Here is a 17,488-nt window from a genome sequence, read left to right on the forward strand (position 1 = left end):
TAATTTTTATCAAACATTTAATTTCAGGCACCCCTACATTTTTCTTTTTGTCCTAAAATATGCAACATCTAACTTGAATCAGAGAGACTCATGAGGGCATAATTAAAGCACGATAGAAAAGAAAGTGAACGAAATATATAGGTAAATGAAGCTTGTAGCACCATTTTCTCCTTTTTTTTCAGTTCAAAGAGAGATCAAGCATAAGAAATATGTTAGAAGATTAGAGAGTTGCCTTTATATCAAACGCACATTGAGCAAACGCGATGCTCTTAACATCGTGCGCTACTTTTCCACTGATTGCCACTTTTCTCATTTCAGATACTCATGATGACTTTAATGCCAGACATGTGACATGTACAGTGAGAAAGGGAGAGCGATGGCAGCGCCGGAAACAGTTCTCCGAAGTTCCTCCGATCTTCTCCTTATTCGTGACAATCGACTAGTCCACGAAGCAGAAGAGGGAATCTTCACTCAGATCACCTTGACAAGGCCTACGGGTTCGTGAAGGGCATGAAAGCTCATCATGTTCAACCACCGACACAGGCCACGAGCGCTGTTGACCTACAACTTCCTCGGCGTCACATTTCTCCTACTAATCATCGCCGGTAGCTGCGATGCGTTAATTCAACCGAGTTCTACAGATGTCAGTTCAACCGAGTTCGTTAAAGGGAAAAGTGAGTTTTGCAGCTGCTTCCATTCAAAAAGAGGAAGAGGAAGTTGCGAAAACGGAATTACGATCAATTTGAGAATTATATCCGATATTAAAATATGGATATTTGATCGTAATTCTTCGCTTCTATGCGTAAAATTGGAATAAATATAACAATGCAATTCTTTAAATAAATTAACGTATGTGTTATGAAATTATTTAGTTATGATTAAACATAAACCATCATATATTTTTCAATCAATTTTATTGATTCTAAAACGGCTGTTGATTTTATCATTTGAAAGTACCAATTATGATACGTATTTATTCCATCTTTACAATTGTTACGATTATTAGTTTGGATGCTTATATATTTACTTTCTCTTTATAACGTAAGTATTCACATTTGGAATGACAAAGTCTCTTAGGAATGTGAACATGTCGGTAATAAAACAAAGATAGTAATCTTGCGAGCATTAGTAGCAAATCTGACATTGGGGGAGTAATGTAATTTATTGGCACATAAGAGTTGCTACGAGTCAGCTTTTTAATCGGAGTATGAGCGTACTCCGTTCTTCCTAGCGGAGAACCCTTGTTCGTAGATCATCGAGGGACTGTCTAGAAAAGTAGAAAGCGAAGCGGTGCGCCAACTCGGCGTGGGCGTCGCTTGGCCAAAGAGTCCCTTTTACTCGTATAGTACCTAGAAAGTACCGTTTCCTCTCTTATGTGGCGAGAAGGTATAGAAAAGGAGAGAATGACGAAATTCTCGCCTCTTAAAATCTTACCTCTTACCATTCGTCCCTGATCGAGAGCCTCTAACGTTGCTCATGATCGTATAAGTGCATCCATGAGTATAGTGATCGAGAATGTGGTACACAGTATACGCACTCTCTGACACGCGGTCCGCAAGAGCTTGACCCACATAAAGTCTGATGTTTACATTGGTGTTGACCACTGCGAGACAGTCGCTGTTGCGTTTATTATCGTTGATATATATTTATTAGGTATCAACTGTCACGTCATGTGGTTTAAATGGACCACACGCGCGGTTTGCAGAAGTTACAGTTCTGCAGACTTCAATGATTCCTTGATGAGATTTATTAAGTGTCAATATAAATTAAGTTCAAAGCCTGAGATTTTAAATAGGAATTGATTGGAATTTTAAAAATGCGAATGATAATATAAATTAATATATCTGTTAACAGGGTTATATTTAACATTATTATAGTTTTACCCAAACGTAATTTCGTATTTTTAACGTCAATTTGTGAATAATCAACGAAACAATGAAATTAATATTACAGTAATACATTATACTTTAAAGTCCTAGTCATCCATTTGTATAAACTAAAAATTATGTAGACATAAAAACTAAAAAATATGTATTATAAATCTATCATAATACAATTATATTATAGGATAATTCTTTAACTTTATTCTGACGCAGCAAACAGCTGTCTTCTTAAACATCGCAAACATAGACAGGTGCTTATCCCAGGCACAGAATTTCTTTTGTTGAATAACCGCTAAAGAGCGGAACGACACCGACTTTATCCGATAATTTTGATTTATTATACGATTTATGAAAATGTAGGCGCTTGGAACCGACCATCACTCGCCTTAATAGTATTTGGCTGATGAATAATAAGCATGAATCTTGTGAGAGATTTATAATAAATTGTTTGAGAAAACGCTTCGATCGAATTTTATCAAAAAGTATATGTATTCAGTAGACCCATCTGAATACTTTCACGTAACTCTATTACTAATAGTCTTTATGTAAATGTTTAGACAAATAGTGAAATCAAATCTTGCAGCAAATTCTTCGAAAAATGCGCCACTTTTACGGGCGGCTTTTAGGACTCCATTTGCGAGTAGCAGTCTGAAACGAATTGGTATGATCAGCGAAAAGAATGTCTTTCCATTAGCACAATAACCGGAGCGTGGAGGCTGCGCATTATGCAGCTGAAAAGTGCAGTTTGTCCAGCGCATTTGAACACCCAGAATTCGTTGCGGACACGAGGAGATATCGCCTAAAGTGGCCTCCATAAAGGTTTCCATTAAAATGATAAGCCCTGAGTCGATCTCTTTCTACCCATTAAGCGGGAGTAAAACGTTCGCCATGTTGCGCTCTCTACAGCCTCTATTTTCTTGGAAGAAAAAAAATGGATGAGAGATGAACAGCAAATCGAGAAGAGAGAGAGAGAGAGAGAGAGAGAGAGAGAGAGAGAGAGAAAGAGAGAGAAATGATAAGATTCGGTGAGAGAGGAGGATTCACCTTGAAGGGATTATGGAACCGCAGTAAATTAATCGACCGCCTTTATCGTTCTCGGCTTTTAAGGTGTATCACGTTTCGGAATAAAGCGTCTATTAAGAAGCGAGTGCAGCCTCGATAATCCGCTACGTAAAGACGCGAGGATATTATTTACGCAAGAAAAGAAAAATGTTTGAGACATCTATTAAAAAATCAAATTCCTTTAAAAAATCGAGTGCTCCTTGACATTGCAATTTCAGAATTCATCTTCTAACGTATCTCGTGATTATGACTTTCACGTAGGATAGAGTTTTTTTTATTTACGTTTATTACAGAACTCATCAATTTCTGTCCGACCTCGATAATCATTCGGCATGACTTGTATTATTTGAAATGATTACTATATATATTTTATATATTTATTTTATTTAGTTTACTAATAATTACTATACGTATTTTATACTGTTTATATTATTTTATTTATAATAGTTTAATAATAATTACAGAATTAAATTTTAAATAATATTTCTCTATTTTTAATATCCTATGTTATTTTATCATAAAACGGTATAAATAAAGTTAAAATAATTCTATGATGAAATATCTTATGAAATATTTTAAAAGTTTCTATTTTATCATATCTTTTCTAAAGTATGTATATTAAATAAATAAAGTGTAATATATTATATAGATTATATAGATTAATAATAATAATAAAAATCTTGATTAGTGATAAGATTTGGATTCCTGCAGCTTTTAAAGTCGTTTATTTTTATTTAATATGTTATCTCGAAGAATAAAAAAACGTTTAATTAGTGCCGTAATTGAAACCGTAAATGAACATATGCCTAGAGATTGACAAGGTTACTCGCGTAGCTTAGTCAGTTATCGTCCCAAGCTCTTTATTTATTTCATATCTTTGGCTTCAGAAATAATCGACAAGCACAGCAAGAAGTTTTATTTATTATACTCTTTGACTATACGAGAAGTACAGTGTTCTATTTCACTCAACATTTGAATACCGATCTAATCTTCGAATCTCGAAAAATTCCTGTTTTTGTGTGTGTGTGTGTGTGTGTGTGTGTAGGTCAGACTTTTCGATATCGCCTAGCATCGGTATCATCCCTTTGATCAGCCATATTAATTATTACGATTTCTTCTTGGGTGGTTAGGGAATTTCTCTTTCTCTCCCAATGCTCCTGTCAGGTTTCTTCACCTTCAACGGATCCTTCGGCAGATTGTATCTTCCAGCGTATCCAGTGGATAAATAAGGAGTAAATAACGAGACGGCAGGAAGAGAGATTATCGAAGCATAAGCATCCATCGGGACTGAAGCGAGATACCGCAGTGTGCGTAATACCGTTTTCTCATTCGACTTATCGTCGTCGACGACGTGTATGTGCGTGCAAGGACCAGGCAGGGACATCTGGGAGGCATGCCTTAATTGACCGCTCGGAATATCGACGAGATCCCAGAGACGGATTGAGATGTCACATTTCCGAGGGACGTTCACATTTTTTGCTCGCCAATGAAATATAACCGTTCAATATGCTCGGTGGATTTATATTTATGTACTCAAGAATTGCGTCACTGAATCCAACGAGGGAACCACCGCGTGGTTCTTTTCACTGAAATTTCTCCTGATACATTCTGAAAGCATTAATGTGTCTTGAATATTTGTGACCTATTTTTCTTATTTTCTTTTTTTATACAGTTTTCATTTACTTTTCGTAATATTCCTAATTAAATTCCATTTATCTCTGTTAAAAATTTGATAGGGCGTATTCTTTCTTCCAATTAAGCTTCGAATTTTTAATAATATAAACAATTTGAGGCACAAATACACAAATTAAAAGTTACGGATTTACATTATTTATAGTTTAGAATATTCTTATATTGTTTGTAGTAAGAAGAACAAATGACAATGCAGATCTAGTTTCTCTGACAATGAGATACTTTTATCATCTACACATATATTCCCGTGTACAGAATATTTACTAATATATAATAAGAAAGTTTATTTTTAAAATCTTATTTTTATTAGCAAGAGAGACGATTTTAAATCTATCTATCAAAGTTAATCGGTTCAGAATAAGCAATGAACACGTGATGATTGTGCAAGCGCGCGGTTCTACGACTGCGATTCAATTGAGGCAGCATTCCAGGGAGAGATTGCACACGCGGTATAACAGATGAGCCGATTCTTATTAATCATTTTCGCCTGACGTCTCTCGCAATCTGCCTAGCGGGCATTTCGCAGGCTCGTGCGACAATCCTGAGGTGAAACCGGTAACAGGTGGCCTCACAGGTGCGTACTCGTCAACGACCTCGCATTCGTTTCACCAATGTGACCGGGCCGAACTGGTATCGTTCATTATATAAATGCACACTGTCGAAGGGTTAATTAAGGGTTTTGGATGCACGATGACGCGCGCGACCGCGAATGCGACAACAATGGATGTCGTCGGTATATGATCGAGGTGAGATCTTTGAATGCCGCACAAATGGAGCTGTCAACATTTTTTCTTAAGTTGCACATTGTATGCCGAATCAGAGAGACTTAAGGTGGCAATCGTCGTCGATTGACGTGATGACGCGTGGAAACTCAACGAATTGAAGAGCACTGTCTTGAATTTTATATACCTATAACATTGTGGCGTCATTATTCAGAATGAGGGTGAGATATCGATGAGAGACTTGAAACGAGGTGTAGAGAATATATCTAATTTGTATTGAATACATATATAAAATAAAATACATTATGATATAACATATCTAAGTGATATATGCATTTTCTCTCTGTTCTACAAAATAATTTATAACACATTGTATTATGCAATGCAATTTTGAATAAGTGTGGTTAAAACTATTGCATTTGATAATGCAACTTTATAAAAAAATTTCTTAAATATGTGATTATCCCTTTTAACTAATATCTTAGAAATTCTTGATTTATTTAATTTTTGTTTCAATTATTTTCGATATCATAAATTATTTTGTATCTTTTATTATGTTATTTTTACTTATATCTGTATTTGAAGTAGGTACGTCATATCAATCGAAAAAAGTCGGAGAATAAAATCTTTCCATCATCCATAATTGAATAGTTGTCTCACCTAGTTGTGTATCAACTGGCAAAGAGGAATAATTCTTTAAACGATCAGAAGATGAAACATGTATACAGTATTTGAAAAGTCATACAAATATACGGTTCTTTTGTTACAAGTTGATCGATGGCGGATATCAGGTCACCCATAGGCACCAACAAGTCTAGCAGAGAAATGTGGGTGGACGATGAGGGTGAAAGGCATGTGGGTGGCTTTTTCATCGATCGCATCGAGAAGAATTTTACTGAAGATGGACAAACTGGAGAAAAGTTGACACGTGGTTCAATTGTTACAAAATGCAAAAGTAGAAAGTACAAATATTATATATATACCTTCCTATATTACGCACAAAATGGATATCTTTGCATATTGCCCAGAGAATTCAGATTTTTGGAAAAAACTGCAATAGACATATAATATAGTTAATTACAATTAACGTATTAACGTGGGAAACTGAATTTCTTGTTTAAATTAACGTTTTACGTTTTATCGATTCGGCCTTCTATCCTACTGATGTATTGCGACTTTAATTGCTCTTTAATTGTTCCGTCACTTAAATTTACCGCTTGCGTTCCATGATCTAATGCGATGTGCGCGTAGTACATTTCGTATTATACCAGTAGAACTGAATTTCTCGTCATATTTTTAAAACTACTGCAATTGATATCATTTTTTTTTTATCAAATGGCTTAAATAATGATAGTTCAACTTATATTTATTGTATAACAAGTATTGATAATAATATAAAATCCTTGATCAATTGACTTTTCAGTGTGATCCATCAATATAAATATCTATTATTTATGAAATTTAATTTCGAAAAATACACGCACACATGTATAGAATTTGAAAAAAAAAACTGATTTCATAAAATTTCAAGTTTGATAGATTTGTTACGTGTATATAACATAGTTTAATTTGTATACGAGAGTTTTATAAACAGCAGTCACATCACGTTTAGTTCTTTTTATAGTTCTATCAGTAAAATAAATTTTTCTTGAAACTTTACGTTTTCCCAAGCTTTCACGTAATCTCTCCTACAGTTAAAGAGTTAAGCCCGCAAGGCGTCCATCAAGCATTTGAAGTTAAACGCACGACGGTAAAAGGGACAGGTAATTTAGCACGCGTTACAAAAGGACGAGACACTCGGTGCTGCACGATGCTCGATCAGGGATGTTAAACGATACCGGCCCGAGGTCAGATATTCGCGGATCTACATCGCGGTTCGGGTGGATTATTGCACGATGCCGAGGAGAATATATAGGTGCACGCCCACGTACAAGTATTATCGACCAGACAATCATCGATCGAAGAGTTTGTGCGAGTTGAATTTCGAAAAAAACGGCAGCTCTATAGTTTCAGATCTCGAAATCGAAATTTGATTCCCTCAAATTATTATGGAAGCCTAAGCATTAGTCTATGTTATTGTAGAATAACGATGCGAATGTAAACCTCAATACAATTTTCGGTTTTATTCGATCTGAGAAATGGCACTGTAAATCACCTTCACAGAAATTGATAATGTTTGTTCTAAGATATTTAAATATGTTTGCAGTTACTGCTTACAAATTAAAAAAATATTAACACCAAAAGCTTATAATTAAAAATGGATTAAAAATGACTCTTCAATAAAAATAACAATTCAATGGAATGTAAAAAAATACAATTTTAACATTCTCCGCTGATTTTTTTTACATAATTGCGAAAAATTAAAGAAATATTGGTTCTCTCGTCAAGTCTTAAAAGATTTGAAATAATTATTGAGCAAAGAAACATATATCGAATTCTAATTTGTAATGATGTTTCTTGCTGTCTTACACATTAACGCTCCTCGAAACAACAACCATGATGTAATCACGATGTCCACGACTTCTTCTTTAACGAGCAAAGACATTGAGAGAAGACGTATACTTCTCTTAGGGTGGTCGATGTCTGCTACAAAGATTCGCGCTATGAGATAAATCGATTCTTTTACCTCTACACAAATCTCTGTCTTGATCGACTGTTGAATTTTGCTCGTAAACATTCCTTCGATTTTTTCCTTTAAAATCATAATACGCATTACACAGAATTTAAGAAAATGCAGTATTTTAAATTCCTACTAGTTCTCTATTATGAATAAACTTTGACTAATATCACACAAGATAATATTAGTCCAAAGTTTATTCACAATAATGAAAAATTTTAAGCTTATTTAAAACTTAGTCAGTTATTATTAATTAGAATTAATTGAAAATTCTTCTACACACAAATTATAAAATAATAATATGCAGTTAAAAAAGGGGTACATATACACATATATGTATATAATACGTGTGTTATTAATGTACATTTCATATTATCATAATTCTATTTTTACATTTTAATTTTGATTTTACTATTATATACCAAAATTAAATTATAAAATATTTAAATAAAAAATATAAATTATACATATAATATTTATGACATTTGAATAAATAAATATGTGTTGGTTTAGTATCATGTGCATAATATAAAATGTTTTAATGTACACACGTTTATCTGCAGTTAAGTGATTTCATAGGCAGACAAAGCGTCGTGTAATTGCGAGTACAAGATGCTCGTATATCAAAATCTTCACCAGACCAACGGTGGAAAGCACTCAGGCAAGATTGTTATCTACTGCACAAGTTGTATGCATCAAACGAGGGTTGCAGGCGATTCAAACTCATACGAATTGAACGCACAATGCAGCCTATACTTAATGCTACTTCATAATATATAAACATAATTTATACTATATTATTATTTCTAGTATTATTCAAAGTGTCTCACAGCACATGATGTAACATGAAAAATAACTAAATTTTCTATCTAAAATAATTAAAAATCGATGGTGTTATATAAATATGTGTTTTATATACACACACAAAATTTGTAGATTTTCAGTTATATTTAATAAAGTAAAAGCTTGATAAATGATATGCTAACTGAATGCTGTTTAAATAACAACGAAGTAACAAATACGCTTATCGCGAAAATGTGGCGCGCATTTATATTGCAACCCACTAAACACCTACTATAAAGTATCTTTCGACGAAGAAAGAGCGTTTATCACCGTAAGTTAGATTTCACTTCTCACTGTATTAGCATTTGCAAATTGTATGAGGGAAATCTATTTCTCTCTAGATGACAGCAGCACAGACTCCTTTTGGCTAAGTAGTATATAAATCCCAGTCGCTAACGTCTCGCATTGAATCCAGAATCAATGTTATCACATGCAATTTAGTTGGACAACGCAATAGAAGGCATTAACTCTCCGTCATCTAGCAATTTTTATTACTCTCTATATAATATCATTGTCACCTCCTATTTCATCTGTGAGATTTAACACATTTGTGAATATAGATTATGTATAATTATGTATATTATAATAGTAAAATCCGCTAGAAGTCATCTATTCGATGAAAATATAAATGAAAAGTAGCCGATATTTTAAACTATTTATTTATATATACAAAAAATATACTTAATATAATTCTACTAAATATAAATTCCTATATTTATCTGAATTAAAGAATTTTATCTAATTTGTAAGAGATTATTTTATTCTGTTTTATTTATCGAAATATTCGATTTACACGTATACTTTCAATAATTATATTTAATAATAAGTTATATAATTATTTTATATTATGCAGATAACATTTAGGACATGTATTTTGTAGAAAAATTGAAAAATAAATATTTAGAACCTGTATTTTGCTTTTTAGATACTATAGTAAATAGAAAGTTAGAAAAAGTATAACACTAAGAGAGAAAAATTAATATGTTATTTTTTGTAACGCGAAGATGACTTTTTATAATAAAAAATGATAATGTTTATGTGTGAGAGCGATGATTGAAAATTGATTTTCTACAACGCGTGGTCCAGCTTGTTCGCTGTTGAGGTTACCGAGGTGAGATGAGAGAAAGAGAAAAGCAGAAGGAGCCGCCAGAAGACAGACGTGGAGAGAACAAGATGTAGCGAATGTGCGATATATCGTCGAGAAAGAGAGAAGCGAACAAAGCGCATACCACATGCCATCATTTGTTCCTTGTCTGTACCGTCCTCGGTACTTCATTTCGATTCATCATTATTTCCTCGCCTCATTTTGCACTTTATTAACGCGCGAAAGTCAAAAAAGAAGATAGCGTCTCTGAACGATTTTCTTGAAAACAGTTTCCTACCGCGATTTAATGACATCGCCTTGACCTGAAAGATCGATATGATCATCAATTATTTCCTTCGAGTTAAATAACTTTTCGAATTTTTTTCTTTTCTGGAATTTCTTTGCGATTTTAGAGGACGTGTTTGTTTTTTTAATTATACGCTAGATAAAAGTATATTAAAGCGGTAATTCTTAAAGATAATACAATATTTATACGCAATGCCAGTGGCGCGAAAAGATGAAACAAGAGGAAAAGAAAGAGCCATGATCGAGCAGAGGGCGATGTGAATAAAACGCCGCCGCGTCGACATAACGAAATCGAAAAATGGTGGTACATGAACGTGCGGAGACGTACCGCATCGTAGCCTTCAGGCCAGCCGCGCCACAGGGAGCGGAGGAACTTAACCACAGACTCGAAAGCAATAAACCATAAAGCTATTAATGTTACGCCCTGGGATGGTTACGCCACGGTTATAACGTATACGCGAGACTTATACAACCCCGGCTCGGATGTATCCCTCTCGTCCTTCGTTTTCCGATCCCGCGACGAGGATCTGTATATGCGAGACCGGCCAGGATTGTAGTTAAACGATCGTGATGACAAAGCAATTCGTTTTAAATTCTCGACGAAAGACTAGTATTGCCCAACACTAGTCATGAATTAGAACACTTCCAACGTCACAGTGGCAAGACACTTCAGGATTGGCTTCCGCCTCGTACCGCGAATTAAATTCATTGAATGTGATTCTGAATTAAGCGTTTCAGAAGACCAATTTGAACAAGATTAAATTGGAATTGCTCTTTAGAAATGTTTAACATTTAAAATATAGTATATACTATCATAATATATATATTTAAAATATGAAAGATAACATATATAATCTATCGGTATCTCTACATTATCTTATTTCTCCTTTCAGATTTTCAAATCTTCAGTCTCTTCTTCTTTTTGCTTCCAATCCGCTTCCTACAGTAAAATTCACTGAAATTTTATTTCCTGCTTTCTATTAATTAAATTTTTTCATTGAAGAGGTAAAAAAATTTATCATATCTTATATTTCTTAAATTTTTCCTTAATTTTTACTATTCATTAAGTTAGACTATTCACTTCAGCTTTATGTTATTTTGTATAATTATTTATCTATTTATTGTTACTTTTACCTATAGATTTCCCTTACAGTAATAAATTGCGCCTCTCTTTCTCTCAATTTTTTCTTTTTATCTCTACTCCGAAATCCTTTCTCACCTTGAATTCTCTTTCTTTTTTCTTCGAGCAGTTCGAACCAATAGTTATTTCGCGCGTTTACGATACCCGGATTTTATTTCGTCGGGCATTTAGCCGCAGGACTCCGTTTTACAGAGGGCAGAGAGGAAGAAGGGGGGAAAGAGGGGCCTTAACACCCAGAAACGATTTCGATGGTGGGGATTGTGAGAGACTCGACAGTATCGATGTTTACGAGCTCAAATAAACGGCGCCGCTGCCGCCGTCGCCATCGACATGCGGTTATTTCGTATTACTTTGGGACTTTAATGGAGAGGGGGGCATTTTAAAGTGCCGCATAAAAATCTCCCGATGCTCTCCTTCCAGAAGGTGGTCGAAGAACCATGTATGGTTCAGTGTAACGTACATACTATTTTCGCGTTCACAAAAGAAACTTTACCACGGGATTTCGGTGTCACGTCCTACTGGCACTTGTTTCTTTACGTCCTACGTCTTTCTTGCCTCTTATATTTCGCGATTTTTGTTAGATTTATCATTCATATTTAAATCACCATTTGAGAAATTCTCTTTTATCGCCATTCTCTTTGTATAACTGTTAGGCATAAATATCTTCTTTGTAACACACGAAAGGGCTTCTATATGTTAATTTATACAGAAGTTCTTCCAAATATAAATTAAATTAAGAGTTTATATCTCTTTCTTCTGTCACATTTTTCTTAATTTTTTTATAAATAGCTATTCGTGGCCAAATTTTTTCCTAAGCGATTGAGATATATATCCACTCAGTGAATAAAATGAATATTTTAACTGCGATTATGTATACTCCTAATAGCAAACTACAATAACCTCTTGCAGTTAGTTCTAGAGGTATAGGGTTTCCTGCGAAATTTGTTAGATAATGGAGAAGAAGGTGATACTCGCGCCACGCCTATAATCAATATCACAGCCATTGTCTTGAACTGCGGTGCAGGGCGTCGTAAATTTGGCAGAATGTTAATTCTCCGCGCGAGAACGAACGGCTCTCGCCGGCAATTTTCGCAGCCCCGCCGTCGGGGATAATCACCACGTTTCTGCCGAGGTGTATCCCAATCCCAAGGATCTAATGATGAATTTCGTGCTGCGCGGGTGAGCGAGCCTCGGAGCTTGGAAAACAAGAACGAGGAACGTGTCGGCCCGCCGACCTTAACCGACACTTCACGGCGAACTTCCACTTTCTTCCTGTCTAAACGTCCATGCAGCCATCACGCTTGCGGTGTTCCTTTTTATCGAACCACCTTCCACTAAAAGCACGCCAGAACGTCCATAAGTTCTTCTCGACGTGTCGGTTCGAGTCGCTTTACGTTTCGGTCTAGGTCGTAATTCGTTTACCGGATAAATCTGTCGATTACATTAACTGTAAAATGTCAGTCGCGCGATACATTCGTCCTTTTTTATAGTAATGACAATTACGTAAAGTTTAGTAAATACAATTACGTAAAAAATAAAGTTACATGAGATTTAGATTTATTTCAATTTGCTTATTTATGATTTATTATTTATATTTGTAAGTTCTAATTACGTTCTTAACATAATCGAAATGTAAACCTAGAAGAAGAACGAAAAACTTTCAGCGCGCGATTTTAGGAGGACTACGTACGCAGTATATAAATAAAATCACACATAATTGTAATAAGCACTATGATCCAGCTTTGACCGTTATAGGCTATCTTCTTGTTTATGAAAAATTTTACTTTGTTATAAAATAGTAAATGATCGATGACGAGATATATGTATATATAGAGAGAATCATATCGCGCGCGCGCGCGTTGCTCGAAAAGAATCCTTCCTATTTGTCAGTCCATAAACCTTTTTACTTTACATTACAGAAATATCTTTTTTCTTGTTCAATGAATTATTGGACAGATATTTCAACATATACACATATAGGAAATCAGATAAATCTCATCATCGTCACGCTTTAGTATCCATTATCATTTTTTATATAAACTATGAAAGAAAAGCTTTACTTGTAAACAAAAATCTCTACATGTTATATGATAAATCTTTACAACGATAGTCCTCCTTCGACGAAAAAAAATCGCAGGACAAATATTTCGATAAATATTTTCCTTATATCTCTTCACTATATGACGATCAAGTCATTCATCTTCCATGCGACTCGAGATTATGGGACATGTGGTAGGACAGAAAACCTGCGTGATCGCATCGTCAATGCAGATCCAGTCTGCATTCTCGAGGATCCTGGCGCCATGCCACAGTACACGCATTTGGCATCCCGCGATTTTCAGTAGCATCTGGTCGATACAAATACATATAGGTACTCGGGTTCGCGTTTGTTCTGCCGGTTCTTTTCCCTCTTTGGTCCGCGATCTTCGACATTGTCGGCAACGACTATGAATCTTCTTCTGCGATACATCCCCCCCCCCCCCCAAGAAGGATGTCCTTACTGCGCAATTATTTTCGCATGATTCCGATCGCTGGTCAGATTAAGACCGCCCTTTCGGTATACCGCGTGCCGATCGCGGCCGCTCGTTTGCGAACTGCCCACGAGGATGCGAGTGCGATTTAAGTTGCGAGCAAAACCAAATTCCGAAGGAGCGAACGTGCCACTATGCTCTCTACAGCGGCGATTATTTCTTTGCTTCGCAAGGAATTTGCGCGAAGCTATCTAATAAAACCTTGGGCTCTTTTCTATATGGCCGTTTTTACGTGCCAAGGAGAATTTACTTGTGTTCTGTTAATTTCTATATTACATTCTTTACGATATTTATGATTATGTCATAATTATTGACAATTATTGTAGAAAGAATAATATTTAATAAAACAATTATTTCTTTAAAATGTCTTGATTTATCATTATGGGTATTATTTTAAATAACACGTGTAGAAATAAAATTTATAAAATGTATAACAAAAGATGTATTCTTTAAAAAGAAAAACACGTTTTTAAAACGCGCGAAACAATATAAAAAATTATAAAAAGTATTTTAAATTATTTTAGATATTTTATTTTTTTTATACAAAATTTTTTCTTATAATTATAACTAGTAAAATAAATATAAAATAAAAATTCAAAAATTTTTTAATGTAATGAAAATGTTTTATGTGTGTTAATATATAAACTTAGTTGCTTAATAAAAAGTGTTTTAATTAAATGTAGATTTAGAGAGAGAAATATAAAAATTATATTTTATTATTTCATTAAATTTTAGTTTTTGATTTATACAAAATTTATATAAACAATATCTACCTTAAATTTATTATTCTTATTAGCATATATGAAAGATCGCATAATACAAATCATATTCTGCAAAAACGAACATTTCTACTTATATTTCTCCTTCTAACAAAGATTTGCCAGATAAAAACTTAGCGTTTTCCAAAAGAATCGTAAAAGTTGATTTAATTTTGTTTATAATAGTAATTTATACAAAATTTACATGGATATCTTTCAATGTTAATATTAATTCTTGTGGATGTGCGAAAACGACCATTATTGCCAAAAACACAACTACTTTGTGGCTTACGAAAATAAAATTTCTTGCTTTGTTATTCTGTAAATCACAAGTGTTTGCCATAATTTATACACGAAGTATATACATACAGTGCCTTTGTAAACGTCATTTAAACACTCGCAACTCGCAGTAAACTCAAGAACGTAATTACACAACGAATCACAGCGACGCGTGTACTGCATTTTTTATAAAGGTAGTTCGCCCACCAATATAACACGCTTCGTGTATAGAACACTATCTATAAATCCCGGGAACATACTCGTAACTGTGGGTGGTATCTATACAAACCGTCGTAATCGGAAATTAATTAAATGTGATTTCTATATACAGAAAATCCGCATCTAATTTCAATATTTGACTTTAATCTGAACCGTAATCACACTACAGATTCCCGATTCTGACTCCCGACTCCGAGTCGATCGAATAGAGTGATTTCTATTCTCGAGTCGGCAGTCAGAGTCGGCTGATGCCTTGCTGTGTTTGGTTGAATTATAGTCGGGAGTCCGAGTCAGTAGTCGTATCAGAGTCGGGAGCCTGTAGTGTGATTACGGCTTTATTCGCATTGCTCAATAAACTCACTGTGTTAAACCACATATACACTTAGAAGACATCGTTGTATGTAATTCATAATACATATTGATGAACAAATACCGTTAGAGATCATCATTTATATGCGTTTGAGGGCCGCGCTATTGTTATTGTGTCATTTTATTTTTATCGTTCTTTAAACATAAAACAAGGATAGAATGATGACACTGAAGCGCTACTCTTCCTGAATGCAGCTATAATTTCAATATTAATTTGAATACAGAATACTTAAATAATAATGTACGTAACGATAAATTATATATACATATAGTAGCGATTCTGGTAATTATGGAGAAAACGGCCGACCTCACCGATTTTAATGAAACTAGGCTCATTCGACGCGTTTTTGCACGAAACGAAAGAATCTGGCAGAAAAAAGTGTCGCTCTGCCCTACGAACCGAGATATTAAGCGTTAAAGTTGACGACTATTCAGGTTAAGAAATCTGTCATACCGACTACATGTAGTGTTACGAGTATATGCCTTCTTCATGCTCTCTGACTTTGTGCGCATGCGTTAAGTTGTCTGATTGGTAAGTGAAAAATGTAACGAAATCTGAAATAGATTTTCTTTTGTTATAATTGTTAAAAGATCGTATTAAGATGAAGCTGCACGAATTCTTAGCACTGACTTACGATAGAGAAAGATTAATAAAGTTTTTGATAGAAACCAATATTATAATATCTGAAATACAATGTCCTAAGTGCAATAGTGAATTAATAATTAACATAAATACTCTTTTATTCCGCTGTTATAAAGTGCATTACAAAAAAGATAAACATAAAAAAAGAATAAAAACGAAGTGTGATTTTAAGACATCTGCTAAAGTAGATACATGGTTTTCCGAATCAAAATTAAGCTTGGAAACTATATGCAGATTAACTGCTTATTTCATTATGTTAAGACCTCCGCGCCAAGAGTTTTTGTGCACAGAACTTGATCTTTCTGACAAGTCAGTTGTTGATTGGATTTCCTTTTGCCGAGAAGTATGATGTTATACATTTAATATATTCATTTTATTAATGTATATTATTGTTTAGTATAAATACTGTTGGTAATTCCAATAATGAATAACATATTAAACATTAATAATATTTATGTCGACAAAAAATAGGTTTGCGTTTATTGGGCTAAAAAAAATTCAACAAAACTTGGAGGACCAAATAGCATTGTTGAAATTGACGAAGCTAAAATTGGCAAAAGGAAATATAATCGTGGTCGAATTATCGATGGAAAATGGATCTTCGGTGGATATGAACGCGATACAAAAAAAATATTTCTTGTACCTGTTGCAGATCGCACAGAAGAAACTCTTACTCAAGTAATTGAAGAATGGATTTTACCTGGGACAACAATAATGTCAGATTGTTGGAAGTCTTACAAGAATTTAAACAGTAAAAATTTCCAACATCTGACAGTAAATCACTCTATAAATTTTGTTGATCCAGACTCCGGTACAATATACATTTTAAATATAAAATTATACATTGCTTGTGAAATATATACAGAAAATGAAAAAAATGTTATGTCAAACTTTCAAAAATCATATATATCATTTTTATTTCTTATTTAGGAGCCCACACTCAACATATCGAACGCGTTTGGAGGGAAGTTAGAAGTAATATCCCACGATATGGAACACGTAGTAAACATTTAGTGGGTTATTTAGCTGAATACCTTTTCAAACGTGTTCATAAATATAACGAGCGATTACAGCGTTTCTTCTGTGTAATTGCAGAACTATATCCACCGAAGACCTTTCAGGATGAAACAGATGTTTCAGAGGCTGCAATATAAATTTATTATATTTTCATAAAATTATAAGTATGGAATGTTTTTTTTTTTATTTTATGTATCTATGTTTTTAAATGTCTGTTATTATTAAATGTCTGTTATTCTATTTTGTTTTAACAAATCATATATTTAAGAGGTCTGCCCCGACAGTACAATCGTAGAAGTCGTGCGCCCCTCAGCAGGGGGGG

The 17,488-nt window shown here is 34.1% G+C and overlaps 1 protein-coding gene across 1 annotated transcript in view; it reads left to right on the forward strand.

The window, feature by feature from the left end:
- The first annotated feature begins 523 nt into the window (after window positions 1–523).
- The window catches only part of Egfr (epidermal growth factor receptor), a 25,424-nt gene continuing 8,459 nt past the window's right edge, over window positions 524–17,488 (forward strand). The window contains exon 1 of the mRNA XM_018549045.1: window positions 524–674. Within this exon, the coding sequence (XP_018404547.1) occupies window positions 524–674 (151 nt within the window). The remainder of the gene's footprint in view (window positions 675–17,488) is intronic.

Source organism: Cyphomyrmex costatus, unplaced genomic scaffold (genome assembly GCF_001594065.2).
Source record: "Cyphomyrmex costatus isolate MS0001 unplaced genomic scaffold, Ccosl1.0 scaffold123, whole genome shotgun sequence".
NCBI lineage: Eukaryota > Metazoa > Arthropoda > Insecta > Hymenoptera > Formicidae > Cyphomyrmex > Cyphomyrmex costatus.